The sequence below is a fragment of the Penicillium psychrofluorescens genome (genome assembly GCF_964197705.1).
Source record: "Penicillium psychrofluorescens genome assembly, chromosome: 3".
Taxonomy (NCBI): Eukaryota; Fungi; Ascomycota; class Eurotiomycetes; order Eurotiales; family Aspergillaceae; genus Penicillium; species Penicillium psychrofluorescens.
The window spans coordinates 3,874,926-3,902,918 of record NC_133441.1 but is presented as its reverse complement, the minus strand read 5'-3'; the positions used below and the strand labels follow the sequence as shown (position 1 = coordinate 3,902,918).

At 53.0% G+C, this 27,993-nt stretch overlaps 12 protein-coding genes across 12 annotated transcripts; 7 read left to right on the top strand and 5 right to left on the bottom strand.

Annotated features, from left to right (window-relative positions):
- Window positions 1–11: 11 nt before the first annotated feature.
- Window positions 12–1,595, top strand: PFLUO_LOCUS5604 (uncharacterized protein; the record flags this gene model as incomplete). The annotated part of the gene is made up of 1 exon (XM_073783065.1): window positions 12–1,595. The coding sequence occupies one exon, from the start codon at window positions 12–14 to the stop codon at window positions 1,593–1,595; it is 1,584 nt and encodes a 527-aa protein (XP_073639658.1).
- Window positions 1,596–2,315: 720 nt separating this feature from the next.
- Window positions 2,316–3,871, bottom strand: PFLUO_LOCUS5603 (uncharacterized protein; the record flags this gene model as incomplete). The annotated part of the gene is made up of 2 exons (XM_073783064.1): window positions 2,316–3,458; window positions 3,512–3,871. 2 exons carry the CDS (start codon window positions 3,869–3,871, stop codon window positions 2,316–2,318), a joined length of 1,503 nt encoding a protein of 500 aa, XP_073639657.1.
- Window positions 3,872–4,171: 300 nt separating this feature from the next.
- On the top strand, window positions 4,172–4,744 carry PFLUO_LOCUS5602 (mitochondrial matrix iron-sulfur protein; the record flags this gene model as incomplete). The annotated part of the gene is made up of 3 exons (XM_073783063.1): window positions 4,172–4,290; window positions 4,348–4,454; window positions 4,503–4,744. 3 exons carry the CDS (start codon window positions 4,172–4,174, stop codon window positions 4,742–4,744), a joined length of 468 nt encoding a protein of 155 aa, XP_073639656.1.
- Window positions 4,745–4,919: 175 nt separating this feature from the next.
- PFLUO_LOCUS5601 (pre-60S ribosomal particles component) lies at window positions 4,920–5,798 on the bottom strand (the record flags this gene model as incomplete). The annotated part of the gene is made up of 1 exon (XM_073783062.1): window positions 4,920–5,798. One exon carries the CDS (start codon window positions 5,796–5,798, stop codon window positions 4,920–4,922), a length of 879 nt encoding a protein of 292 aa, XP_073639655.1.
- A 217-nt stretch (window positions 5,799–6,015) lies between these two features.
- PFLUO_LOCUS5600 (Signal recognition particle) lies at window positions 6,016–7,678 on the top strand (the record flags this gene model as incomplete). The annotated part of the gene is made up of 2 exons (XM_073783061.1): window positions 6,016–6,093; window positions 6,146–7,678. The coding sequence occupies 2 exons, from the start codon at window positions 6,016–6,018 to the stop codon at window positions 7,676–7,678; spliced, it is 1,611 nt and encodes a 536-aa protein (XP_073639654.1).
- A 184-nt stretch (window positions 7,679–7,862) lies between these two features.
- Window positions 7,863–9,960, bottom strand: PFLUO_LOCUS5599 (uncharacterized protein; the record flags this gene model as incomplete). The annotated part of the gene is made up of 3 exons (XM_073783060.1): window positions 7,863–9,643; window positions 9,698–9,827; window positions 9,883–9,960. The coding sequence occupies 3 exons, from the start codon at window positions 9,958–9,960 to the stop codon at window positions 7,863–7,865; spliced, it is 1,989 nt and encodes a 662-aa protein (XP_073639653.1).
- A 620-nt stretch (window positions 9,961–10,580) lies between these two features.
- Window positions 10,581–11,549, bottom strand: PFLUO_LOCUS5598 (uncharacterized protein; the record flags this gene model as incomplete). The annotated part of the gene is made up of 1 exon (XM_073783059.1): window positions 10,581–11,549. The coding sequence occupies one exon, from the start codon at window positions 11,547–11,549 to the stop codon at window positions 10,581–10,583; it is 969 nt and encodes a 322-aa protein (XP_073639652.1).
- A 1,325-nt stretch (window positions 11,550–12,874) lies between these two features.
- On the top strand, window positions 12,875–15,292 carry PFLUO_LOCUS5597 (uncharacterized protein; the record flags this gene model as incomplete). The annotated part of the gene is made up of 1 exon (XM_073783058.1): window positions 12,875–15,292. The coding sequence occupies one exon, from the start codon at window positions 12,875–12,877 to the stop codon at window positions 15,290–15,292; it is 2,418 nt and encodes an 805-aa protein (XP_073639651.1).
- A 523-nt stretch (window positions 15,293–15,815) lies between these two features.
- Window positions 15,816–17,917, bottom strand: PFLUO_LOCUS5596 (uncharacterized protein; the record flags this gene model as incomplete). Its single annotated transcript, XM_073783057.1, has 3 exons — window positions 15,816–17,355; window positions 17,405–17,682; window positions 17,735–17,917. 3 exons carry the CDS (start codon window positions 17,915–17,917, stop codon window positions 15,816–15,818), a joined length of 2,001 nt encoding a protein of 666 aa, XP_073639650.1.
- Window positions 17,918–20,363: 2,446 nt separating this feature from the next.
- On the top strand, window positions 20,364–21,241 carry PFLUO_LOCUS5595 (uncharacterized protein; the record flags this gene model as incomplete). Its single annotated transcript, XM_073783056.1, has 4 exons — window positions 20,364–20,534; window positions 20,604–20,813; window positions 20,871–20,948; window positions 21,008–21,241. 4 exons carry the CDS (start codon window positions 20,364–20,366, stop codon window positions 21,239–21,241), a joined length of 693 nt encoding a protein of 230 aa, XP_073639649.1.
- Window positions 21,242–23,392: 2,151 nt separating this feature from the next.
- PFLUO_LOCUS5594 (uncharacterized protein) lies at window positions 23,393–24,146 on the top strand (the record flags this gene model as incomplete). Its single annotated transcript, XM_073783054.1, has 2 exons — window positions 23,393–23,663; window positions 23,710–24,146. 2 exons carry the CDS (start codon window positions 23,393–23,395, stop codon window positions 24,144–24,146), a joined length of 708 nt encoding a protein of 235 aa, XP_073639648.1.
- Window positions 24,147–25,847: 1,701 nt separating this feature from the next.
- PFLUO_LOCUS5593 (Chitinase 2) lies at window positions 25,848–27,948 on the top strand (the record flags this gene model as incomplete). Its single annotated transcript, XM_073783053.1, has 3 exons — window positions 25,848–25,952; window positions 26,007–26,424; window positions 26,477–27,948. 3 exons carry the CDS (start codon window positions 25,848–25,850, stop codon window positions 27,946–27,948), a joined length of 1,995 nt encoding a protein of 664 aa, XP_073639647.1.
- Between the last annotated feature and the right edge of the window lie 45 nt (window positions 27,949–27,993).

Below are 27,993 nucleotides of genomic sequence, written 5' to 3'. Positions count from 1 at the left end.
TTATTACAGTCATGGCCACTACAGGCGTGTCCATCACGCCTGCTCCAGTGGCCGGGGCACCCCCACCATTGGCCCTCGCACCGGCGCCCTCTTTAGCCTCCAGGGCACCATCGGCAGCACCCTCGCCGGGAGTGACCACTCCCGGCTCGGTAACGTCTAAAGAATGGGTGATTCCACCCCGCCCCAAGCCAGGCCGGAAGCCGGCCACGGACACGCCGCCCACCAAGCGTAAAGCCCAGAATCGGGCGGCTCAGAGGGCATTCCGCGAACGCCGTGCTGCCCGTGTCTGCGAACTTGAGGAACAGATCAAAGAGATCGAAGACGACCATGATAATCGTGTGGCCGGATTAAATGAGCAGATTGGCAATCTGTCGCGAGAGGTGGAACAGTGCCGTGAGGAAATGAATTGGTGGCGGGATCGATCCCATGCTTTGGAGAAGGAAGTGTCCATCGAACGAAGCGCCAAGGAGACTCTCGTGAAAGAATTCCGCTCCTCCATCACCGTCCCCAATGCCGGAAAATCCTCGGCCATACCAGACTCTGTGCCTTTGCCGCCGCGGTCGCGTCCTTCGACGCGGAGCTCCCGCATGGAAGATGTGCAGCCAACCAGCCCTGACCACAACAGGAAAGGAGGACAAGAGAACGTCCCGTTGGGGTGCAGTAACTGCTCGTCGACACACTGCCAGTGTATTGAAGATGCGTTTGCCATGCCGATTGACTCGCACGAGTCCTCTCACTCGAAGCACCGGCCTCACGGTGTGGGTAATGCCAACGCCGCGCCCGACATCAAGCCGGACCCGGAGGAGATGGAGATTGATTTTACATCTCGCTTTGCCGCTGCTCCTGCTCAAACAAACTCAGGATCTAACAACTCCCACTCCAACAATAACAACAATACATCTTCGCCACCCGTCGACCCCTGCGGGTTCTGCCAGGACGGCACGCCATGCATCTGCGCTGAAATGGCCGCACAGGAACAGCCTCGCGGCCGGCGCAGCTCCTTCGAGAACCCACGTCTCGCACCCATTCAGTCTCTCTCCCAGTTCACACCTCCCCCATCAGACGGTGACGTCCGCTCCGAAGTCACCCTCCCACCAATCAGCCAAGCAACCCACCCCTGCGCCAACGGCCCCGGTACCTGCGCCCAGTGCCTCGCTGACCCGCGCAGCACCCTTTTTTGCAAAACGCTGGCAGCCTCCCGGTCAGCGAGCGGAACTCCAACGGGAGGAGGCTGCTGCGGCGGAAAGGGAGCCGACGGCGGCTGTTGCATGTCCCGCGGCAGCAATGCCCCCGCCACCACGACCACCAACCGTAACAACCTCGGGCCCATCCCTGCGCTCTCTGCCGCTCCCAAGTCCGCTTCGCCATCCCTAACCCTGACCTGTGCGGACGCATTCACAACTCTTTCCCGACACCCGAATTTCTCGCGTGCCAGCGATGACATTTCCACTTGGCTGCCTAAGCTGAATACTCTTCCTCACCCACGCGATCTCCCCGTGGCACCAGATGGCCGCGATCGCGCTGCGATGGAGGTCGAGGCTGCTAGCGTGATGGGTGTGCTACGCTACTTTGACCGGCGATTTGCTGAGAAATAGAGCTTGTCGTTTCCTTTTCTTTTTCTTTCTCCTGAGCTTGTCCATTTCTTGGTCAAGCTTTTTTTGATACCCACACATCGACCATCCCTGCTCTATCAGACGGTCGTGTCTCATTATTCTTCTACATCCTACATTGAACCTCGTTTCTTTGAACATCCAACACAACACGCCCGTTACATTTGTCCCTCAAAAAGCATCATTGTTTCCCTTGTTTCTCATACCAATCCTGACCGATATGAACATGGTCGGTGACCCGTTCTGTGGTGATTCTACTGGTTTGGCCCCTTAGACAGATGGTCTGGTCTTAGCGGCGTCTTTTGTTTTATTTGTCATGTATACAATGTGATTTGCATGAATGAAATGATATTAAGTACATGTCTCTACGGTATTCTTATGGTCCAAAAGGACTTGGAGTGAGGGAATAGCGCTTGGAGAAAGGAGAAGGGAGAGAGATTTCTATTATATACAGAGATAGATACACGCATCCAATTCAGGGGGTATAAGAAAGAGAGACATAGGGAAAACAATACATGAGCGGCGTGACAGGCCGAGGACCACATCTCCCAATCCTCCCGACATCGGGATACACGAGAAAAGCGCAAACGTGCTTTTTCTCTGCAGAACGAAGACGGGTAGGAACCAATCGGAAAACAAATATGCTCACCACTCTCTCACTGATGTTCCCGAAAAGAACGAATTAGGGTTTATACAAAAGTCTGATCAAAAGCGGCCACCGCTGGAGCGGCCATGTCCGCCTTTCATTGTGACTTCTTCTTCACTGCCACCGGCCATCCCGCCGAGCAGGCTGGCGCCCCAAATGCCAGCAATCCCCCACATCCCAACACGCCAGCCACGATACAGGCCCCCGATGCCTTGTCCCTGCTGGCGTTTCTGAAGGTGCTGCGGCGCAGGTCTGCCGAGAAGCTCGTGTGCGCGCGCAGCCTCGGACGGGTTGACACTGACGCCCTCCTCGTGGACTATGTGCCACATAGTTCCAACAATGCCACGGTAGGTACGCGGGGTGGGGATGATAGTCTCAACGTCTGATGCGTCAAACGAGGCACTGCGAATGCTGCCGCCGGCGGATTTCTGGCGTAGACTCAGCGAGGTGTATGTGGCGATCTGGGCGCGGCGGAGGACGGTCTCGAGGGGGAATCGCACGGCGAGCTCGAGACCGGAGCTGAGGAAGGCGAAGAGATTCCACATAGACGGGTGGAGGAGGGGGTCAATTGATAGGTAGGATTTGAGGATGAGCGGGGTCGAGGTGGTGATGAAATTCGGTAGACTGGAGTGTAGGATGGTAATGGGGACGAGGTGCGGCGGGATGGTACAGTTGGGGGTGGGGAGCTGGCGGATGGCGCGGATGAGTGACCGGGGCCCGTGTGTGGCCGGCGTGAGCATTAGGAATGTGCGCGCCGTGTCGATTGGGGAGAGGAGCATGGCGGAGAGCGAGGATGAAATGAAAGAAAGGATGAGTGTTGCCATGGGCGAGGCCGCAGTCAGGATGTCGGCTGCCATGGACGATGAGATGTCCTCCTCCGGAAGACCCACGATGGCGGACAAAAGACTGCGGATGAATGTGTTGAGGGTGGGCAGGAGGAGCGAGTAGATAAATGTGGCGTTGGAGGCCTTCCAGGGGGAGCTTGGTCCGCCGCTGGTCCAGAGCTGGGAAAGCACCTCCATCAAGGAGTTGGGGTTCCGGATCGTCAACGCATGTTTGGGAGACGAGGCCGAGTCCGGTCGAATATAGCCGCTGCGGTCGGTGATGCGGTGCCGTGCCCGGCGAGACCGCGGGGTCCGTGATGGTGTTGATGGCGCACCAGAGGTGAAGTAACTGCTCTCATCATCAGACGATTCGGGGTCCTGCGAGCAAATGTTAGTCTCTGCGCGATACCAGCATGCTGATCAGACCATACCGAGTCGTAATCACCGGGTCGAGAGCCTTGGGTGGACCTCGGATCGGACTCCCACTCGTCCGCTGCATCAGGTGCGACGTACACCTGCAGAATCGTTTTGGCGACATCGAAGGGCTGCGCCGTCAGGACGTGTGTATAACGAAGGATTGCCCGATTTAGCACATCTCGAGCCCAGTCGGACACGGACGATGACGAGTCGAGGTAGTCGCCATAGTCCAAGTCCGGGACGAGGTCGCGCGCCGTGCTGCCAAAGACCTGGGTTGATGACGCCGACGTCACCTCGGTCGGGGCGTTGGCGGGCGATAGACCGGAGGGAGGGATATAGTAGGGCCGCAAGGGATTGATCCCTTCGCGAGACATGATGGGTTGGCAAGAAGGGGAGGCGGAATAAGAGATGAAGAGAGAGAGAAGAAGAGGGTCGGGGATAAAAAGAGGTTGGGCCGTTTGTTTGTCCGGTTTGTCCGAGCTTTTTTTCCTCCCGCAGCCAATGGACATTCACTCATAGCCTCTCCTCCGCCTGGCCCGTCAGCTCTTCTTTCTTTCTCCTTTCTATAACTACACAATGGCCTTCTGGCGAGAAGTCGGCTTGCAATTAAGCCATGCGAAACCCACACATTGTTTGGCTCCGTCTCGGAGATTCCTGAGTCACTCGACACCATCATGGCCGGCGGCAACCCGGTCCAGTCCGCGCAAAACCCTCCAGCCGTCGTGGCCAGCCCGGCGCTCGTTCACGGCGTCTGCACAGTCTTCCCACGGTCACATTACACCGCCGAAGCCCGGTGAGGAGTAAGGATCCCCAGGAATGCTGTGTTTCGCGGGTTATTAATGATTCACAGGATCAATGTATCCTTCATCGATAAGGACGGCACGAGGATCGACCTTCAGGTTGCGGAAGGCGACAATCTACTAGACATTGCGCAAGCAAATGATCTGGAGATGGAAGGTACGCTGAAGGCATTTCGGATGATATACAGTTTCTAACCTATGATAGGTGCCTGCGGTGGTTCCTGCGCCTGCTCGACGTGCCATGTTGTCGTGGAAGATCCCGACATGTTCGACAAGATGGAAGAGCCCTCCGATGATGAGAACGACATGCTGGACCTGGCCTTTGGGCTAACGGAGACCTCTCGACTGGGCTGCCAGGTCCTCATGAACAAAGAGCTGGACGGGCTGGTCGTGCGGTTGCCCGCCATGACGCGGAATTTGCAGGCGAGCGACTTTGAGGGCAAATAAGGGAGGGACAGCAACTAGAAAAATCTTATAGTCTATACGGACTCTGTACTGTATCTGATCACGCGTCTAGCAGATTTGCGCAAAGATCGTGAATGAATGAAAAATCTCCTGTACTATGTCACAAGCAATTATATCCATGAACGCCGGAAACATGCCATGAGAGAACATTATTGGATTATGCCTCCTCGATATTCAACGGCTTTCCCTTTTTCCCATTGATCAAATCCAGGAACCCTTGCTTGCTGACCTCGTTGACGGCCTTCTCCCGCTCTCCCATACCAACAGTCCCCTTCTGGCGCTCGTCCTTGGCGGCCTCCTCGCCACGGACCTGGGCAGCGCGGACAGCATTGAACAGCTTGACCACACCACGCTGGGCCATCTTGCGTAGACGCTTCTCCTCCTCCGTCACGGCGCCAGTCATGCCTCTTTCGATGCCCATCACGTCACGCACACGGCCCCGATCCAGCTCTTCTTTCTTCTCAGCGCGCAGCTTCGCTCGTGCCTGTTGGTCGAGCTTTTCATTTGCCAAATCGCTGCTCGTTTGGGCGGCATTTCTGCTTCGTGAGAGGACGGGGTCGGCCCGCGCAGCTGTAGGAAGTTTCGTAGACAGGATCTTGGAAATGGAGGTGGAGAATGCGGTAGGGTCGTTGCGCTTTGAAACGGATTTGCGATTCGCCCCTGTGGCCAATGATTCAGAGCCAGACGAGTCGTCTTCCCCTGATGCTTCGTCGTCCTCAACTTCTGCGTCCTCTTCCTCTTCTTCTTCTTCCTCCTCTGCTCCGTCGCTGGAGCTTTCGTCGGATTGTTGTTGTGGCGCAGGCGCAGACTTTGATTGCTTTTTCTTGGAAGGCTGGGCAGCTGTCGAGGGATTGACGGCCACACCACCATCCTCCTCTTCATCCGAATCGGCTAGAGAGACGGCAGGGAAATCGGCATCTTCTTCATCCTCGTCGGAACTGTGATACTGGGCTTGCTTGCGGAACTTCTTGGGGCGGCCTGTTTTGCCCTTCAGGCCATCGAGGACTTTGCGTTTTTTGGAAGTGGGGGGAGGCATTGTCAAACAATGTCAAAAGTGAAGAAGTGAGGGCATCAATCAAGTCAAACTGATTTTCCAACTTTTTTTTCTAGGCGGTGAAGGCGGTCAGAGTGCCGGCTCCCCAATTGGCCTCCACGCTTTCGCCTTCCCCCTCCACACTAACTACGGACACACTTCACTTCTTCCTCCTCTTCTTCGTCAACAATTCACACGCTCAAACACATACACCGCAGTCATGGTTCTTCAGGATCTGGGGCGGCGCATCAACTCCGCCGTCAATGACCTGACGCGGTCAAGTAACCTCGATGAGAAGGTACGTGCATTTACGGATGTTTAATGCGGCCACACTAACTCTCGCCTCCTAGGCATTCGATGACATGCTCAAAGAGATCTGCTCTGCCCTACTCTCCGCCGACGTCAATGTGCGCCTTGTGGGGACTCTGCGCAAATCGATCAAAGCCAGCGTCAATTTCTCCCAACTCCCATCCGCCGTGAACAAGAAGCGACTGATCCAGAAGACCGTCTTCGATGAGCTGGTGGCGCTGGTGGATCCGCATGCTGAGCCCTTCCGGCCGAAGAAGGGCCGTTCCAATGTGATCATGTTCGTCGGTTTGCAGGGCGCGGGTAAGACGACGACATGTACCAAGTTGGCGCGCCACTACCAGATGCGCGGCTTCAAGACGGCGCTTGTCTGTGCGGATACTTTCCGTGCTGGTGCCTTTGACCAGTTGAAGCAGAATGCGACCAAGGCGAAGATTCCTTACTACGGTAGTCTGACACAGACTGATCCGGCCCTCGTTGCAGCCGAGGGTGTTGCGAAGTTTAAGAAGGAGCGGTTTGATATCATCATTGTCGATACGAGTGGTCGGCATCGGCAGGAGGAGGAACTATTCACGGAGATGACGCAGATTCAGACGGCCGTGACACCAGACCAGACTATTCTCGTTCTCGACAGCACAATCGGTCAGGCCGCCGAGGCGCAGTCCGCCGCGTTCAAGGCTACGGCTGACTTTGGTGCCATTATTATCACCAAGACGGACGGGCATGCGGCTGGTGGTGGTGCCATCTCTGCTGTTGCGGCGACGCATACGCCTATCATCTACTTGGGAACGGGTGAGCACCTCATGGATCTGGAGCGGTTCGAGCCTCGCGCATTTGTGCAGAAGCTCTTGGGAATGGGTGATGTCGCCGGACTCATTGAGCACGTGCAGTCCGTAACGAGAGATTCGGCCGCGACGAAGGAGACCTATAAGCACATTGCAGAAGGCATCTATACCATCCGCGATTTCCGGGAGAACATCACCTCCATCATGAAGATGGGCCCACTATCGAAGCTCTCCGGCATGATCCCGGGTCTGTCGAATCTGACTGCCGGCCTCGACGACGAAGATGGCACCATGAAGCTCAAGCGAATGGTCTACATTTTCGATAGCATGACCGCTGCCGAGCTCGACAGCGACGGCAAGTTCTTCGTTGAGAAGCCGAGCCGCATGGTTCGCATCGCCCACGGCAGCGGCACCAGCGTGCGTGAGGTGGAAGATTTACTTTCGCAGCACCGCATGATGGCCGGTATGGCCAAGCGTGTCGGCGGCCAGAAGAAGCAGATGCAGCGCGCACAGAACATGCTCAAGGGCGGAAACAAGGACCAGCAGCTTGCGGCTATGCAGAAACGGATGGCTGCCATGGGTGGTGCCGGTGCCGGTGGATTCGGCGGTATGCCTGGCATGGGTGACATGGCCAAGATGATGCAGATGATGGGCGGTGGTCAGGGTGGTGGTGGCGGCATGCCTGGACTCGGTGGTATGGATATGCAGAGCTTGATGAGCCAGATGGGCGGAATGATGGGCGGTGGAGGAGCCGGAGGTGGTGGTGGTGGTGGCCGTGGACGAGGACGGTAGTTTCCTTTCTCGGTCTCTGGCTCCTCTCGCTTTGCATCTGGTCCGGTGTTGATGGCGTTTTCTCTTCTCTGTCTCGTATATTCCGTGTATCTTACAACTCTCGATATACCTCGCGGCTTTACCCTAACCCCGGTACATGCCAACAAATCATATGCTGAATTGTGATTATCTCGCATCCATCCATCTAGTCCAGTCGCTCCGTCTTTCGCATCTTTTCTAGCAAATCATTGTATAGAGCTGTCGCCTTCAGCGCCGTACACTTCCCCAACTCCTCTGCTCTCCCAATGGCATTCTTAGCAAGCAAAACCCATCCCGCGGGCAAAACATGATCCTCCAGCACCTTACCAGGTGGAAATGGTAAAGCAGAGTTAGCAACAGTAGCATCGGCTCCGCGATGATCAAGCGGCACGCTGAGCTGATACTTCCAAACGACATCCCCATCGACGTAAAGCGAGTACGTGAGCACGGAGGCGCGCACAGAACCAGATTCCGAGCCCAACTCATCAAGACCATCTTCAATATCAATCAATCCGAACTTACTGTTCCCATTGGGAGCATACTTGATCGCCACATCCTGGTCGTCTGTTTGGTAATACGACCGAATTGGGAGGTAGAACATGCTCAGCGGACCGACGCTGAACTCATGGATACCTACCCCGGCGCCCTCCGCAAAATCCGAGGGAGCGAGGTTATCCAGCGATGGATCTAGAAAGCGCGTAGCCCCGAATTCATGGCGGTCGCCGCTGAGAAGCACGACGCGGATGCCGAGCTCGCGCTCTGCACGCCACATTGCCTCGAAGACCGCGCGGCGCTCGTCCAGGAACCCGCCCCACGTATCTGTCGTGCCGACGTGCCAGTTCTTGGTGAATGGAACGCTAGAGGCGACAAATTTCCAGCGCACACCCGCCGGTTCCGGTGCAGACAGGTATGCAAGGAGAGACTGGAGCTGTGCCGAGCCCAGGATGGTAGAGTTCTCCTGCGCCGGTTCGGAGCGGTACGTCCGCGTGTCCAACATAAAGAACGAGGCCGGGCCATTCACGAAAGAGAAGTATGTGACCTCGTCCGGTGGCGCGAAGGCATTCCGCGGGATGGGCGGGTTCGCACGCACATGGTAGTGAATGAAGGGGTCTGCGGCAGCGGGATACGGCGCCGTCTTGTTTCCGGCGGACCAGTCGTTCTCGATCTCGTGGTCATCTAGCGTGTGGATCCAGGGGAGGTCGAGGGCGCGGGGTTGGTTGGCTGCTTGGGTGATGGTCCAGGATGGGGAGGAGTATATGCGGCGGTACTCGCTGCGGTAGTGGGACATGGAAGAGCCAAAACGGAAGGGCACGTCGATGTAGATGAAGTCACCGAGGAACAGCATAAATGCTGGCCGGAGGAGAGCGGGTAGCTTGCTAATGGCTGCGCTCATCTGCTCGACGCCCGGGACGCGCAGCGGATGAGATAAGATGTTGTATGGGAAATTTGGTTTTAGGCAACTGGATGTAACGAAGCTCATTCGCGTAGCGGCGGAAGAGCCTGGTTCCGGGGATGTGACGAAGGAGCCAGTCTTGTTGTTGGACAACGAGTAGCGGTAGTGCGTGACTGGCTTCAGCTTCTTGAGCGTCACGGCAGCAGTGAAGTCGGTGCTATCGTCCAGCTTGTAGACTTTGCCCTCTTCCACCCATTTTTGGGCAGTCTCTTCTTGGTAGGAGATCACCACGGGCCATTGGGCTGGGTCCGGCTCACGAAGGAGCAGGTTGGCTGTGGTTGGGGAGATATAGCCGATGCGCGCAAAGGCCACGTCGTTGGATGGATAGAGAACAAATCCCCGGATTAAGAAGTCCAGAGTCAGTAATGCCAGTAGCACGTTGATCAGGGCAGTCGTCCATGTCAGCGCCGGGGATCGAGCTGAAGGCAGGCCCGTCAACAGTGTTTTCAGTGCGGATTCACTGGTTTTAGCCGGAACAGATGACGGTGGCAATTCTGCACGACTTCAATTAATATGAGAACATCAGTTGCAGAAATGAGTTGACATACTGGAAGTGCGTTTGCGAGGTTTCTCCTTGCGGCGATCCTGGACTCCGTCGTCTCGGAGCAGCGAGAAGAGAGTCGAGAGATACACTGCTAACGAGGTGAAGACAATCGGAACAAAGTGATGGCCAGGAATCTGGAGTGTATGGTCAGCAATGATCACAAATGACCGGAGGTTGGTGCGGACGTACCCAGCGCAGAAAAATAAAGGCTATCAGTCGGAGGGTCGCCGAGCTGGTAGCCGCCGTGACTCGCCGCCAGGAGGTCATTGTTACAATTCGGCTAATTGCTGGACATCTGCAAGAATTATCCCAGGTCCTTGGATACACTCCGAGCCCGTTCTGGCGCGTGTGTTGCAGAAGGAATCCTTGTAGGTCGTCGTTTGTTTTGCCTGGCGACCATGACATCATTCATTCTCCGGGTTGATCCACTTCTACTTCTTCACAGTCAGAACAAATCGGGGGTATAACTATGGTCAGCCATCGCTGGGCAGATGCTGCGCTAGTAAGGAGGAGAAAGATTATTATTGAAACCACTTTTTGTTTTTCAAAAGTAGTGAAATGTTAAATTTGAACGACCTAGAGCTATCCTAGAACTAAACCTGACAGGCATTGGACTTGGCCCAAATACTTACACATATCTGACGCCTTATTCCACAAAGGCGTAGCAGTGAGGAGCCAGATGGAGCTCCAATGCAGGAGCCGCACCGACTGGAGCAAGCGAAGCGGCTGCTCGAAGAGCCGATGGAAAAGGTGTTTGCATTGCTCTATGGGAAGCATAAATTTTGGAAGATCGACCAAAATTATGCTTCCCACAGAGCAATGCAATGATGGAAGAAGGAGATGGAAGGAAAACGTGAGGGTATTTATACTGCCTAGATCCCATGTATCTATGAGCCCTGCCCTTGGTTCATCATGTCTCGCAGTAGATTCGCCAGACTGTCCGCCATCGGCCCCTCCGTCAGGACCTGTCTTGCGGCAACAACCACGTCTTTCATGCCCATATTCAGACACATCTCCGTCGCCCAATGCCACGGCTTCTCTCGTTTCCCCGGCAGGGCATTGTAGTACTCCCAGCCCATAACCCCGCCAAACGTCGGGAACTGCTCAATCAGTACTGCCAGGATCGGCCCGAGCTTCTCCCCCGGCACGTAGCCCTGGGAGCCATTACCCGGGTTCGTTAACAGCCCAAGCACCACCCGCCGCGGCGCCCAGCCCTGCGCAATCATCATGGCGTACAAGCGCGGATCATCAGCGGGACCCCAGCCGTTGTAGAACTGGGTGTTGTACCAGCTAATCTTTGAGGCGCGAGCCTGCTCGAGCTCGCGATAGTCGAACCCCGAGAGATTGCCTAACCCCAGTAAAGCTGCCGCGACCGGTGCGAGGGTGATGATAAATGAGTCGCCCAGATCAGCCTTCAGGCGATCGATCAGCCGGATGATGCCGGACAGAGACATTTCCTCTTCGACATCGAGATCTAGGCCTTCGAGTCCATGGCGCCGAATGACTGCCAGTAGCGGGCCGTAGTACCGCTCGAATTGCTCCTGGTCGCCGTCGAGGCGCTCGAACGAGCCCGGCGCCGCGCCCCCTAACATGCCCATGACTTTCACGCCGGCCTGTTGGAGATGCGGCACTTCCGCCCACAGGGAGTCGTGGCAGGTGTCTTCAGGAGGGTCATTGTTCAGAGTGATCTTGTTTGGATTTTCATTGATGTGGAACGCCGCGATGATGATATGTGTGATCCCCGTGTTGTTTTGGAGCAGCGGGCGCAAGGAGCAGTATTGCCCGCCAGGGATGATGGTTTGGTGGTAACAGATGATTCTTCGGGGCTCCCATGGCCGACCGGGAATAGGCGGCATATTAATTAATAAGGAGGAGAGAGATGTATGTATAGAAAACAGAAAGAGAGTCAACGGTAGGAGGTTTGCGATAGTGGAAGGCTAAAGTTGGCGATAAGCCGGGGGCGGGGAAGCAATGGCAACAGGAACCGGAGGGACATAGGGCACATTTAGTTACAAAGGCATGGTGGGAATATCGAATAGGAGTGGTTTTACAATAATTTGAGTTATCTTCAACATAGTCCATTCAGGCAATTAATTCTAGCGGGGAGGGGATCTCCATGAACGACTCTGTTTAAGCCGTGAAGGTTGATTCATTGGATTGATTCCCGGGAGGCTGATCGAATGATCGTTCGATATTGGCTCGGTCCTCCATCAATCGCCATCGGATACCAACTCATCCATAGAAACGAGGACCATGGATCGTGACGTTGGACAATGACATCAAAATAGAGGCGTCGGGTTGCATCCCCGGCGAATAACAGTTCTGTCAGCCCTATTGCTGGCGATTTCCAATGAAACTGATGGTCGGTTAGCAAATGATGAACAGAAATAACGGACCCATAGAAGCCATCGAAGCAATCTAGGCATTCAATGGCTATCGATGACTCGCGGAGAGGCAATAACGAGTAGCCCCGGGACAGTATAAGAACCGCAGCCCAAGAACAACAGCTCTCGAAATCATTTTCTGTCACCCAGCTCCTACCATGTCGCGTTTTCTTATCCGTCTAGAAAGTATCGGGAGACGCAGTGTCGCTACTGCAGCGCACCCACACCACCCCGAACACCATCACCACCCGAACCCAGGCAATTTTGCCAATCGGCCGCGCGCAGAGCTATCAGAGATCGGCCACCGGGGTGGAAAGAAGGGTGGCAAGTCGCGCGGCGGGGGTGGGTTTCATGACATGGACCCAAAGAAACAGCATGCTATTGCGTCCAAGGGCGGGCGTGCTGTGAAGAAGGAAGCGATAGAACAGGAGAGAGCTGCGCGAGAGGTGGAGAGACCAGGGCGCTCGTTTGAACCATCGGTTGTGCCTCCGGGATTTGAGGAGTGGAAGACGTGTGCCTAATATTATACAGAAGTGTTCGAATGAAAGAAGGTTAAGAAGTGTGAACATGTGCGCGTAGAGAGTGAGTAAACATGGATGCCTGATAAGGCACCAACGCGCGGTCATCTTCTTCTCTTTGTTGACCCTCAATCATGATCCTCACGAATCTCCTCTCCCATAACTATCCGATCGCTGAGGATGGCCCTCCGCTAGATATCTGCCCCCTGTATCTGCCCCCCACACATCCCCCTGCCAGTCCTTCCTACATCATCCCCGACCTGAAACGCGTCCGCCATCATGGCCAACACCGGCTATACCTCGCCCTTCCCGACCTCCCACGACACCATCGGCCAGTCCACACTCGCCACGCCCCTTTTCATGCCATCGTCTCCTCCCCAAAACCACTCAAGCCGGACTGCCGAATCTCCTCTCCGCCCTGACAGCCCCCAGCGCGTCTCCACAGCCGACGAAAACATCCAAGACCGTGACGGTGACGACGCGAATCACTCCGATAATGAGCTGCAGCAACGATCGCGTCCGGGAACGCCTGGAAGCCCCTCGGGCTCGGATTTGGATGACCGTCTCGCCGGCTACACCTTGGATTTCAGCCGTTTCCCCAGCGGCCAATTCGGCGCAGACGCGCGGCCGCTGCCGGAGTTGAAAGATGATACGGGTGATAATCTGTCCGACGTCGGTGGACCGGATGACTTCACTGCGAATATGGAGAAATATCTCATGGGAGGGGACGACGAAGCACCCGCTACTGCCAAGTCAAGCTTGCGACAATCTGCACGGTCACAACAACCCGACATTGAGGATGAAGCAGACTCTAGTGGATACAGCGAGTTTGGTCCTCCAGTTGATATGTCAACTCCGTCGCATCTTCTGCACGGCGGCAGCGCTTTGGCAAGGGACTCAACCCATCTTGAGGACATCGAAGAGGAGCCGAGGTCACCCTCCGTCCGAAAGCAATCAACAACATCGAGCCAGGCAGCGGGTGACCGAGAGGAGGGCCTACGTCAACGGATCGCAGAATTGGAAAATGCTCTACAGGACCGTGACGAGAAACTGCAGAGGAACCGCAGACGAGTACTCGAGGCTGCCTCAGCTGGCGAGCAGATCCGGCACCTTCAAACCGAACTGCAGCGCAAGACCGAGCTTCTGGACGAAGAGCTAGCCAAAGGAGGTGACGAAGCACTTTTGCGACGGTCGAGCAACGGCTCCGATTTGACAGTTTTGCAACAACAAGTACGGACGATGCAGCAACGGCTGCAGAATCGGGATGCGCAGAACTCCCTGGACGCCGAGCGTTTGGAGACTATTGCGCACTTGCGCCAACAACTCAACCTGACCCAAGAGCAACTGCGGAAACGAGAAGCTACCCTAGATGATACAGTTGCAAAATTAAGAGAAGTTACTCGGGCAAAGGAAGTGCAGCTGCAGCAGAAAAACACCGAGATCGATGAGCTCAAGGCTCAAATGGATGATCAGGCTTTGGTGAATGAGAAGCTGGAGAGGGAGGTGGACCGCATTGACGCCGAATACCACGACCTTGAAGAACGCTTCACCGAACTGGAGGACAAAAACCGACCCTTGGAAGAGAAGAACCACACGTTAGAGGCCGATCTCACCCGCGTGCAGTCCCGCATGTCCGCTCAAGAAAGTGCCCTCAAGGCAGCGGCTGCCGATCTGCCTGACGCAGAGCGTAACACCTATACTGAGATCCTCGATCTCATCAAGGACTTGGGTGTGAATAGCCCACCTGAATCTCCCGTGAAAGAAAAGTTTTTCCACGGACAGGACGTACAACTGCACCAGGAGAATATGCAGCTCGAACAGGAGCTCGAGGAGACAAAGGCCACCCAGAGAGCTGCCGATGCAGAAGTCAGCCGGCTACGGGATCAAGCGACTGAAACGCAGACTTTGATCAAGACTATCGAGGCAGAGAACTCGCGACTCACTCATAGGGTGGAGGAGCTTATGGCCAGCCTCAGCAATGCCCAGCACGAACTCACCCGGACAAGAGAAGAACATGCCGAATCTTTGGAAACCACCGCCCGCCTCCAAGAAGATAAAAACCCCCAGCCACCTAGCCCTCCCTTGACGCCTGCTACAGCCCGCAACAGCACCAATCCCGAGCCGCACGGAGGACCAGCCTCCGACCGGGATGCGTCACGCCAAGCCCAGCTCCGCAGCCTACAAACCGCACACTCCACCGCAATCACGACCCTGCGCTCCTCTCACGCAGAGTCTATGCGCAAGATGCGCAGCCTGCTCACCGCGGCGGAGCAGCGCGAAGCCGAACTCCAGGCCGAACTAAGCGCTATGCGCGTCACATCCTCTGGCCAAGAATCCGAGCTGCGCCGCTCCTTCAAGGCAGAAACTAAGCGCCTTGAGTGCATCATCGCCGCGAAAGACGAGTCCGCCGCAGCTGTGGACCAACGCATAGCGATGTCAGTCGATCGGCGCGAGCGCGAGTGGGAGCGTCGCGTACAATTACTTCTCAAGGAACGGGATCGTATGGGTAAAGCCCTGCTCCAGGTTTGGGGGGAGAAGGAAATGGGGAAGGGTCCGAGTGCGTTATCTGACGGGAAAGAGAAAGAGAAAGAGAGCCGGAGGAGGGATGCGGATCGGGGAGATGCGAAGCAGGGTCAGGCGTATCGGTATAAGTACGCTTCCAAGCATCGGTCTCGGAGTGGTGAGAACAAGGCATAGCATTGTGTGGTTTTGTGACGTTTAGGGTGCTTCAATGGGTCTACGAATGGGAGTTTTGGTTTGGTTTTAGGCCTGTGGATGACCTGGTGTTTGATCAATTTGATTTTGGGTGGTTGCATGTATCTCGGACTGACTTCTGGCACATTGTGTTTCTTCGCTGTGGGAATAGACTGAATTCCATTGGACGTCCTTGTCGTCTTCTCTGAATTACTCTACCCTGCGTGCAACGACAATAATCTCTTTTGGCATACTTCCGATCTAGGTAGTGTAGCCAATGCAGGTATCTGATTTCAAACTATCTAAGATGGGAAACCTGAAATGACAGTCAAGCGCAAAAAAACAAAAAAGCCAAGAAACTAACGAATAACAACCAATGCATCCACATCATCTAAGCTCTCATTTTTCTCTCCAAATAAAAAGTCGTATCGCTCAAGCCCGCTGACCTTATCCAAGCAAAAAACAAGAACGAAACCACCTCGCAAGAAGCCTGTCCGGCAGACTTCTCTGCCCCAACGCAGGCATGTTAGTAAAAGCCCAAACTGGTCCGGTTCGCACCACGGTATGTGCGCATCGCATCGGCAGAGGCCGAAAGCTGAGACTCATCTGCCGAGGCGCGCGGCGTAGAGGTTGACTCCATGATGCAGCTCAGCGGGCCGACACTTCCTATAGCGCCGAATGTGGTGCTTCGCGGTCTACGGGAGCTGGGGTAGATTACCTCGACATCGTTGCGGCGGGGCGCAGCTGCAACGGGAGGCATTGGGAAACCGGGGATGGGTCCCGGGACAGGAACAACACGGCTAGCATCGAAATGGCGCTGGGATTGGACCCGCCTGCGCGGGTCGGGCATGTAGTGCGGCGGTGGGTGGTGCTGGCTCTGGGTGTGGCGTGGGATTAGGGTTTGGTCGAAGGGGTAGGCGCTGGTGCTGCCGCGAATGTAATGTTGGGGGTGGTGGTGATGGGGTGGTTGGGTGAGAGCTGTTGTTGCACGGGTGTTGCTGCGGGTCATGGATCGGTCCATTTGAACTGTGCCGCTCTGCTGTCTCCAGGATAGGGAGTAGGTTCGTGCTGAGAAGGCGGGTTGGGCTGGCGATTGGGGGTTGGTCGGGGGCCCAGCGACGTAGTTAGGGTGGTGGGGGTGGTGGATTGAGCGGGCTGCGAGACAAGCTGTTTGGGATCGTTTGACGGTTGGGGTTATCTCGGAGGGCACGACCTCCGGCGCATCGGCGGAGTTCATGGTCATGGTTCGTTCGTTGCTGTCGGGGACAGCGGTTAAGGACTGGGTCTTTGAATTGGCATCATTTCGAGTTGGAGTAGCCGGCGTATCTGGGGATGTCTGGGTAGCATGATGCACCGCGGATCCAGAACGACTGTGTGGCGCGATTGAGGGCGTGGCCACTTGTTTCTCGACATCTGAAGCAGCGTTGGGATCGGCTAGAGCGCGGATCTGAGGGTCCAGTGATAAGGGGAGGAAGAGTGGAAAGGCTTTTGGCAAAAACCGTCTGAAGGATGAGATGGAAGACTTTCCCCTCTTGTGCTTGGTGGTGTACTGCTCCGGGATTGCTGGCACCTTCGGCACACTAGATGAACCAGAGATCAAGCCACGAGATTCGGATCCGGTTGGCGATACCATGAGAGTGGACGTGCGCGAGATCGGGTACATTCCGCTAACGGCACTTTGACCACCAGGGGAAATATGTGGGTAGTTCTCGTCGGGCGACACGGTCGTGCCGCACGGGACAATCTCGCCGCACTCGGATCCAGGATCGGTGTTGAGGTGTAGCTGAGGCCGCAGACGAACCGGGGCAGGCTGGCGGATACTAGGATGGCAGTTTACTTTGGCGGCCAGAGGATCCGGCGACCACCACTCTCCCCTGATTGTGCCGTCATGTTGGCGGCACAGATTCAGAATCTCGTTCTTGAGGGTCTCATCGCTATCCCAGCTGTGGCCGGAAAAGATGCTGTCATCTCGCAATGTTGGCTGTCGTGTGTAAATCCCAATGAGTGAAATGTCGTATGGTCGCTCACAGAGCTCTCTTGCACAGTAGATAGTGCACACAGTTACCCTGATAACAATTAGCTTGTGCTTCGATGACCCGAGGGTATATGACATACAACGAAACAACAGACACAACCACCGAAGCTCGAAGGAAGTAACAACCAAGACCAACTCGCCACATACTGGCGTCAGTGCCACCTGGGAGACAATCGACCTGCTGGGCGACGACAACAAGACCAGATACGCTTGTTGCTAGCCAGGCCATGAGATCCAGGCGGTAGAAATAGGTGCAGAGATTGTGCAGCACACTCTTCTGGGTACCAAATCCACCAATCTTATTGTACTGCCAGGCAACAAGGCTTTGTAACCCAGCGAGTGGGATCGAGAGAAAGGACTGGAATAGGTTAGTGACAGGCCGTGACTGGGGGAATATGGAGACATCATACCGCGACCAAAGCCAGAACGACGCTCACTGTCATCTTTGAATCTACCAAGCCTTTGCCATATAGGTAGAGCACCAGCACCCATTGCGCGACCGATTCCAGGAGCAAGGCATAAAGCGCAGCGAAGATCACCAACTTGGTCCAGCTGCCCTCTTTCCGCGGCGTGGCTGAGAAACCCGAAGCCATAGTTGTAGGTCCTGATGGAACACACAGGCGAGCTGTTGGACAGCTACACCGCTGCTCCGCTACTGCAGTACGCAGAATTGGTTATAGACAAGTGTGGAGAGCGTGAAACTATTAGCCACTGCTTGAGGACCGACGGCCAGTGGGCAAATATGTGTTCATAAACGACGTGAGCAAATCAGTGAGCATTTAAAAAGTTAACAGGCAAATCTTGACTGGTCTGGAAGGATTAAATGGGGATTCAATGGTAGCATTCGCTCAGGGAGCGCGTCGACGCGAATAAGGTAGGCTGGAGGGGCTGGAATGCACCCTCCGAGGGGCGGGCATTGGGAAGAATCCAAGCTACGAAAATGGCCCGAGCGAGGACTGGTCCGTTGAACTGGAAAGTAGATGATCCGACTGATCGACCGGAATGCCAGACTGAAGGTAGCCGCCAATCACTTGAAGGGATGTGTTGGTGTGTTGCAAGTATTCCTGTGGATCTGGCTTTCGCTCCACGTCACTTCGTTTCAAGTTCGGAGAATATGTACACTGGAGGGCGCTCTGGAATTCTGTCATTTTTATTTTTTCTGTGCGGCATGGTAGGGCTGTCCTTGAGAGTCTCCAAGCACGGTTCGGATGACAGTGTCCGACAGGGAGAGCTACCAGGAACCCCTAGGAAGTTCTGTCGTGAGGTTAGCTGTCCTCATTGTCAATATCATGGATCTAGATACAATAGATCAGTATGAGCGATGTGAACGGTTGGGGGCATCGCGTTTTCTTTGTTTGTCGTCAAATGCGAGTCTGCTTTTGGATGGCGCTCAGCCCTAAGACACGGCATCACGTGATTTTATTCCAGGGTCTCCCTTGACAGTTTTAAATTGGGACGTAAGGATAAAAAGGCACGGAATGAATTCGAGTACCTTCATGCCCTCCCTGGGTCTTAACTGTGAGTATGTAAAGCTAGAGCACAGCTTGATGACCATGAATGAAGTGTCGCTGTCTTGCGATAGCCCTGGCTGTCTCTTTACTAGATGGAATGTAATCACTCTCTGTGCCTGCAAATAATTCGCGACTAAGGGGGAAGATCTAGCAGCAGTTAATTCAGAACGTTTTTGCTGCCTAATCAAACAAGGGAACGTGGATGGCCTTGGACTTACTGACGTAGTCTCGTTCATTTAACATCTTGCCCTTCCATTATTCAGGCCGATATGCAAAGCATTAATCTATGCCTATTACCCGGACTTTCTGGCGGAACATCGCTTGAGTCAGTTTTTTTTTTTAAAAAAAAAAAAACAATTGGACATATTACAAATGCTTTTCGCTTGTTCCCCGGCCATTTCGCTTAGTCGCACTTACGTTGGAAGCTAAAGAGTGCCTTGACCTCTCTGTGACATGTTAATGTGATGTGGCGAGCTGAGGGGGAATCCAATGTGGAGAGAAGAGGGGAGTACAGAGGATACTAGAGTACTGTGTCGACCTGTATTCATGGCGGAACCATGAATAAAAATTGGTTCGACACGACACTGCTTTTGTTTTTGGACATTCTTAGCATTGTGCGCCCATTTCGCTTTTTATACGTTCTGTACTATGAAAGAGATATCCAGATTACACTCAGAATGCCAGACGTCTTCAATCTACTGACTTTGACCACATTTCGCCATTGCACCTTGGGTAATGAGTGGCCGATCAAGACCCCGCTCGGTTTGACTTACTGTAAGAGGATGTCAGTACCAAAAAGAACCCATCGGGCTTTAAGATATGGCGTCGGAAGATCAGCGGCAGAAAAATCAAGGCACGGCTTGCTGGGGAACTGTGATCAGCACAACTAGGAGAAGCACGATGTGATAGTTACTCCACAAGGGGGTCCAGAAGGCCTACGGGATAGCACTAAAGCATTGCCATCACATCAATCTCAATCCAAGTGGGTCATCCGATGAGGCGGGAAGTTAACTCGGGCCGGCCCCGACACTATGTCGCCCAGTGAGGAAAACGCGCTGCTGCAGCCTCGTGAAGCTAATCTCCGCTCGAACCCTGATCTGCAATCACCGGCAATCTTCTGCCTGAACTGGTCACCCGGCAAGAACCGTGAACTCTGATTCCATTTGCAATGAACACCGATCGGCCCCCACTAGGGATAGTTCCGATCCTAACATTTGTCAAGATCCTCGTCTTGTTTTTGACTTCACGCTCATGATCACCAAAACAGATTACCTTTCGGAGCGATTCAATCACATCACGGCACATTAGCGAGATCAATAGTTCTGCATTCACTACTACGTGGCAGTGCTGACAATTCTAGATGCTAAAACCAGGCTGTTCTGGGCGATCTGAATAACGTACTTATGGCGGAGATTCGAAGCAAAGAAAAAACTATATAAAGGTCCAGGAATCCGGGCTACGAGCAAGATATCAACCTCCAAGCTCCAATATCTTCATTTGACTCCCAAAACCGACCAAATTTTTCAAAATGCACTTCAAACCTACCATTCTCGCCCTTCTAGGCCTGTCTGCCTCCGCCTCCGCCTCGGTCAGTGCTTCGCAAATGACAGCCAACATCGATCAAATCACCGAGCTCTCGGCTAGTACCAACGATATCGCTGAGAGCATTTCTATTACAAACTTCTTCAGCACTGCTCCTGTATGTTTCTCAACTGCTATAAGTATTCGGCAGGGTCAATCAACTGTATAATTCTGACTAGTCTTCTAGCAAATGATCAACAATTTCAAAGATATCATTCAGACTGTTACGAATGATATCACTGCCATGAACGGCGGCGACAACAGCGAGAGCAAGCGCTCTCTGAAAGCTCGTCAAGAATGCTTGAATGTTGAGGAAATTGAGGAATGTCTCGAAGACCTTGAAGAAATTATCCAAGACCCGAGTGAGATTCTTGGAGGAGCAAAGCGCTCTATTAAGGTTCGTCTTAATGACATGTTAGACTTCCAAAAGGATATTGCTAATATCATGGACCAGGTTGTTGGAAAGAAGCGACAGGAGCCTCCTTCCTATAGCGCTACTGAGCAGGAAGCCGTCTGCAACTCTTTCCGAAGCGTATGTTACTTTTGCCAAAACTCAGATCCTGCAGTAGACGACACTAACAGCGAGATTAGTTCGTTACGGTTCACCAACAACTTCTGATGACTGTTATTGGAAAACACGGTCTTCTTAGCCTGACCCCGTTCACCCAGCCAGTTGCTTCAGTGCTCCGAACCTTGGAGGGCGGCGTTGACACCATTGCCTTTAGTATCATCGATGACGTCCCGACTTGCGCCCAGGACGCCACACAGAACAAAAACAGTCTGGACTCGACCCTAAATGATGCTATCAACACCTACCAAGCTTAAGTGCGCTCAGTCAGATCTCCTTGAAGCAGTTGATAAGATGGCCTTCTCCATCTTTGCTTACTCGCTTTAACGTTACTCAAGATTGCTGAAGGAGGTTGTATTTGTTGCCGGATCTGCGTCTGCGTTGTGTTGAGAATCTCGGACGCCATGTCGATGACGTTATCGTAGGTGGTGAGAGATTTCTAACCTGGAATGGCTCTTATGTATTTGATAATTTCGTGATGAGGTTCAGTCAGTCGTCGATTTTTTCACAATATATTACAAATTTGCCGGAGATTCGGAGCTAGATGGCACGTGGCTATATCTTTTGGCTTTATTTGGGATACTGTAAAATAGCCGACGAAGACCTAAGACAATTAGTAGCGCTAGTAGTAGTAGTAGTAGGAATATTGGTGACGATAACTGCCGCCTCCGGTAGCGATCGGCTCTCAGAACACGGGGTGAGCCGCTCCTTAAGCACTCTGGGCGACCTCTGAGAGGGATCTAAGTAACCTAAGCGCTCATCTCGTTGCTCACCCCCTTCCACTCTCGTCGTGCCTCTAGTATGTTCTCCTGCTCCGGGGGTAACCGCTCTACTACCTATTAATATTCCTAGGAGTCTAGGCCAAAATGACGTTTACCCATATCGCTAGTAACTTTCACCCTCTCTACCCTCCCCTTCGGACTTCCTAGAGTTAAACTAGGTCTTGCGACGTGTTTACCGTAGAGAGTTACACTTGTATCCCTGCTATAGACCCTGGTAAACCAATCGTCAGGGAGATGGTGTCGGGACTAATGTGCTAAGTATGACAAATGACATCTTCCAGAGAGACACGTTGTATTTCGGCGGGGAACCTAGTAGGAATGATCAGATGACTTTCTTCAACAATACGTAATACATCATTGCCCGTTCACGTATTGGGGATAGTATTTCTCTACACCAGTGAAACGTTGTGCAACTACCTCCCCAGAATGTTGATCACTTTCGGCTGTCCAATAACCGTCCTATATTGATATGCAGCTGGCCGATTGATCGCCCATCCATCTCCAAGTTATGAACGTGCACAGAGCATAACGATTTTCTCCATAATTTAGTAGAGAGATAGTATTCCTCTAGAAATATGAGGGAAAGTCCCATCGTTTTATCCTGCTCATCTTCTATCTTCAGTTTGGGCTTGTCAATATACAACTCATTTGACGATGTTTCTTCTCGATCGTCCCGAACCACTTGCTCTATGTGGGATTCTCCTCCTTAGTCCTCTATTGTTTCTTTACATTTATCCTTCAACGTCTAGTTTTCCTCTCATTAATCCCAAGAAAAAACTTGAGGTCAGCGATAAAAGCTCCAAAACGGAGTTCGTCACGAATGCACGCGGTTTGATCGAGGCGGGTCTAGCAAAAGTACTTACGACGGAAAACCATTACCCCAAAACAATGCTAACAACTCACATAGTCGAATATCTTCCGCCTCTTATCAGATAATGGATGCAGAATCGTCCTGTCGCCTAAGTACGCAAACGAAATCCGTAGCCACCCCGCGCTGAGCTTTGGCAAGGCCATGGGGAAAGAGTTTCACACCTATATCCCGGGATTCGAGCCATTTAAGGAAACTTCTTCAAGCGATCATATTTTTCAGGATGCAGTGCGAATGAAGTTGACCCAGGCCCTTGGTGTGTACTGCCTCTGCGGCACCTGGATTCGCACTAATGATATATAAAAGGCCAGGTTACAAAGCCTCTTACGGAGGAAATGGCCGTTGCCCTTGAAAGCAACTGGTCAAACAATTTTGGTAAATGATTATATATTCAGATCTATTGCGGACAAACTAATTGCTTCTCAGGCTGGCATACCATCCCCCTCAAGACCAGCGTACTCAAGATCGTGGCTCAGCTCTCTTCCAAAGTCTTCCTTGGCGACAAGATCTGCCGCAATCCAGACTGGCTACGAATTACAGTGGACTACACGGTGGATTCATTCCGTGCAGCAGAAATACTCAGGATGTGGCCAAGGATCTTGCGCCGTGTCGCCGCGTGGTTCTCTGAAGATTGTCGCAGGCTCAGGAACGAACTTCAAGAAGCCAGGGGTATAATCGCACCAGTACTTGAAGAGAGAAGAGTGGAAAAAAAGGCGGCCCTCAGAGATGGAAGAAAACCCCAACCGCACGTCGATGCCATGGAGTGGATGGAAGAAAGTGCCAAGGGCCGTCCCTATGATCCGACCGTGGCGCAGTTGATGTTCTCAGTCGCAGCAATCCACACGACGTCTGATATGCTAACACAGGCCCTATATGATCTTTGTGGCCGCGAGGAGTTGATTCAGGAGATGAGAGAGGAAGTGATTTCTGTCGTCTCGGCCGAGGGATGGAAGAAAACTGCCCTGTATAAGCTTCAGCTAATGGACAGTATGCTGAAGGAATCGCAGCGACTGAAACCGATCAGTATCAGTAAGCGAAGGACTCTATTACTTGCTCCCAAACTAACGTCTGCAAGCATCAATGAGACGCCTGGCCAGCGATAACATTCAGCTGAGTGACGGAACAAAGATTCTCAAGGATTCATATCTGCTAGTGGCAAATGAGAGAATGTGGAACTCGGAATTTTACGAGAACCCTGACACCTTTGACGCACATCGATTCCTAAATTTGCGCAAGGTTCCTGGCCACGAGACCTCTGCTCAGTTGGTGTCACCGTCGCCAGAGCACATGGCATTCGGATTGGGGAAGCATGCGTGTCCTGGTCGGTTTTTTGCTGCTAACGAGGCCAAGATTGCTTTGTGCCATATTTTGCTGAAGTACGATTTGAAGGCCGCCGCCGGTCCGGCTCCTCAGATTAGGAGATATGGCCTTTCTATGAATGCTGATCCGTTGGCCCAGGTCATGATTCGAAGGAGGAAGGAGGAAATCGTGCTCGACAAAATTGCAACCTGACGCACACATTGGTTTTCCATGTCCAATATGGAATTTCCCTGTCCTCTCTTTCTTGGATATGCAAAATTGTATCTCTCATCTGATCGTTTAATCAAATACCTGAAATATTCGGAGCTTACCGGTGAAAGCAACACCGCCTAAGGATACCAAATCGTGCTAAGAAGTCGAGTGGGACTGTGCTCGGATGCCAAGATGTAGAGCAGTATTAATAGCATTTATCAATGCCGGACCCTCAACGTGCGCTAGGGTCTCCACATGGCCGGTGGGATCGTTCGTGAACTATTTCTATCCAGGTAACTCGGCGCTTCCGGGGGTGGGTTATGTGCAAGGCTGGCCCAACGCTTGCTGTTTTCTCATTCAAGTCTTGTTACGGTCCCAAAGGAACTGGGACCAGCCGACATAAATCCGTCTCTTAGTCTGTTCAGCCAGTCCAATGGCCGTGGTCCCCTAGCGGCCCAGGTACCCGGTTATCAGAAGGACTCTCAATTGGACCGTTCCTTGATTTGGGTACAAGGCTGACATTATGCCAAGTCCTAAAGGAGCTGTCTAGATTGTGATTTAAGCGAGGGAGAACAAGCTGCGTTGATCCGGCCGCCTTCCCGAGATGACTAACTACCGGACAACCAATCGCTTCCCAGTCCCTTTCTTTCGTTCTCTTTGCCTGCACCTCTGCGCGCGCCAGACAATTAATGTACCACATTTTGTAACGGAGCAAGTAATTTTTGTACTGTATTTCTTTCCACGTGGACCGGACATCTAAAGTTTTTACCAGAACAACGTGTCTCTCCATATCAACTTCGGGAAGCACGGATACTGTCCGTGGCACATTCAGAGCCCCATCCGTGGCCCTACAAGGACTATCGTCTCTAGCGTACTCTGAAAGGTGGGGTATTTGGTGTGCCGGTGCAAGCCTGCGACTTGCATTATTGGACCGGACACCCGATACATGTCGCGCTAATTATTGCTCCAATCGCAGCGCTCAGAATTAGTCCTAACTACCTCCGCCAAGGACATTTCAGCCCAATTATGCGGCTCTAGAGACCAAGATGCCGTAATAGTGCTTCCTCCATAGTCAGTAATATTGGACCGGCTTGGAATTTCTGCTACTGCACTAAATTACCGGTTATAAAGTTGGTACATATTTCAAACATTGATTGAGCATGGTAAGATGATCTCAGTCTGCTACATGAACCGAAATGTTGTAAAGCATGACACCAACTTCAGCAATTATAACTGTCCCCGCTGTTTGCTTGCAGTCAACGGATGTTACAAACAATTTTGGAAACGGGGGAGCCTTACAACTAGTCTCTGGGCAGTGGAGGGGCGCAAACTACATCATTAACCAGAGAAACAGGGATGCATGGACCAGGAAGTTGGGCTCATTTCCACATCTGGCTTACTCTGCTCTCATTTGACGCCTACGTATCCCATTTTGGACGCCGGCTGGCTTGGCGGCAAAGGTGGGCGAGGCGCAGAGCAGAGCCCCAGGCTATTCATATACATTTCCTCATACTTCTCTTCCGATGTTTCCTCTTTAAGCTTGCAAACAACTTCACCCCTTCTTTCCTTTAAGTGCCAGCCAAAGCAGACGTTTGTCTGCGTCCTGTCATTGAATCAAACAAACTACACTCCTTTAACTTCACTACATTCTATTCTCACCAGTCTTTTCCATTCATATTTCTCTTTATATTTCTCTTCATGATGGTGTTCAGCAAGATTCTGGCTGGGGGAGCTGCCCTAGCGGCTCTTATTCCAGCTTCTCTTGCCTTGGATCCGAGCTTGAAGACCAATGTTGCAGTCTACTACGTGAGTCTCCTTCATACTGCCCTGGTCTGACTCCTAAGCCAACCTTTTATTTAGGGTCAAGGTGCCAACCAGCCTCGTCTCAGTCATTTCTGTGAACAGACTTCGATGGATATCATCAATCTGGGGTTTGTCAACACATTCCCAGATGCTGTTCTAGGTTGGCCTGGGGACAACTTTGGCAATCAGTGTGACGGCGTGCTTTTCCCAGAATCGGAACTGCTTTCGGGATGCCACCAGATCTGGGAGGATATTCCCATCTGCAAAGCCATGGGCAAGACGATCATGCTCTCTATCGGTGGTGCGTACACCACCAATGAGGTCATTCTCACGGATGAGATAGCGATCTGGTTTGCAAACTTCCTGTGGTACTCATTTGGCCCTTATCAACTCAGCGAGACACTCTTCCCTCGACCATTCGGAAATGTCTCAGTTGACGGATTTGATTTTGATATTGAACACAACGGTGGAGCCGGTAAGTTTGCTTTGTCTTTCTGGATCTTCCAATTATACTGACGCAGACTCAGGATATGCCACTATGATCAACCAATTTCGTGAACTCTTTAACACATATCCCGACCAGAAATTCTACATATCTGGTGCGCCCCAGTGCTCGATTCCAGATGCGCAACTCGGCGATGCCATCGCCAACGCGGCTTTTGACTTCCTCTGGGTCCAGTTCTACAACACTCCAGCCTGCTCGGCCGCTAATTATGTCAATGGAACCGGTAATTTCAATTTTGCCGAGTGGGTGGACGTGATCAGGAACAGTGCCAACCCCGAAACCAAGCTGTTTGTCGGACTTCCAGCCTCTGAAGACGCCGCCAACCCAGGATACTACATCACTCCCGATGAGGCGAAGACTCTGGTGGAAGAATATATGGGTCTATATCCTGAGCATTTTGGAGGAATCATGCTGTGGGAAGCGACTGCGTCCGATAATAATACTATCGACGGCTTCACCTACGCTCAGCATATGAAGCATATCCTCGGGGAGTGTGCTCCTTCTCCGCCGCCGCCAGTCCATACGGTTACTCTAACTCATTCGGCTTCTTTGGTGCCCACGAACACACCATCGGCTTCTGCTATCTCATCAAGTGTATCGCCTTTCAGCCCGGTATCACCTTCGGGTCCTTCCGGTTCGAGCTCGAAACCATCAGTTCCCAGTTACCCATCCATCTCAGTTCCTGTGTCTGTAACCACTACTACCAAGACTGTTCCTGTTGCTTCTTCTCCTGCTTCCCCTGGTGTTCCAACCGCTAGTGGCAGTGGAAGCTCGACTGGTGGCGTGAGTCCCAGCGCTCCAGGCATCACTAGCGTGCCTTCAGTCACACCCACTCCATCGACTTCAGAGCCTGTGACCATCACGACTGTGTTTGTCACCTCGTACACCGATATCTGTCCCACGGGTTTCACCACTATCTGGACGACAATCACCACGACATACTGCCCTGGAAATGGACCAGCTCCTGCTACTGCCACTGAGACTGCGAGTGTGACCCAGCCTGGTTCGGGCCTGACGACTACTACTGCTTCAATTCCTGAGGGATGGACTACCACTGTCACCGTCTGCACACAATGTGCTCCGACGCCGACAAAAGTGACTCTCACTCTGCCCTGCACCACAGCGGCTACACAAACTCTGCCGGAGATTGCCCCTACTTCTGTTCCCGAAAGTTATACTACGACCGTGACGTTTTGCAAGCACTGCGGCCCTACTGCCTCGATGATCGCCATCACTGTGCCCTACACTTTCGCAAGTGCTCAGCCTACCGATGTGCCCCAGGTTACCCCCAGCAGCCAGCATCCAAGTTCCAAGCTTCCTATCGGTCCCATTGTCGTTTCTCATCCCTGGAGTACCGTTTCTCGCACTCCAGAGGTTCCTACTACGACTCCGGAAGGAACGTCTCCCGTTTACATGGGCGCTGCTTCTCGCGCGGCAGTTGGGACTTCGTTTGGGGGCATTTTCGCTGTCCTCTTTTCTATTTTTATGTTGTGACGTGAATTTTTGGTGTTTAGTATTCTTTGATTGTATCTCTCATCC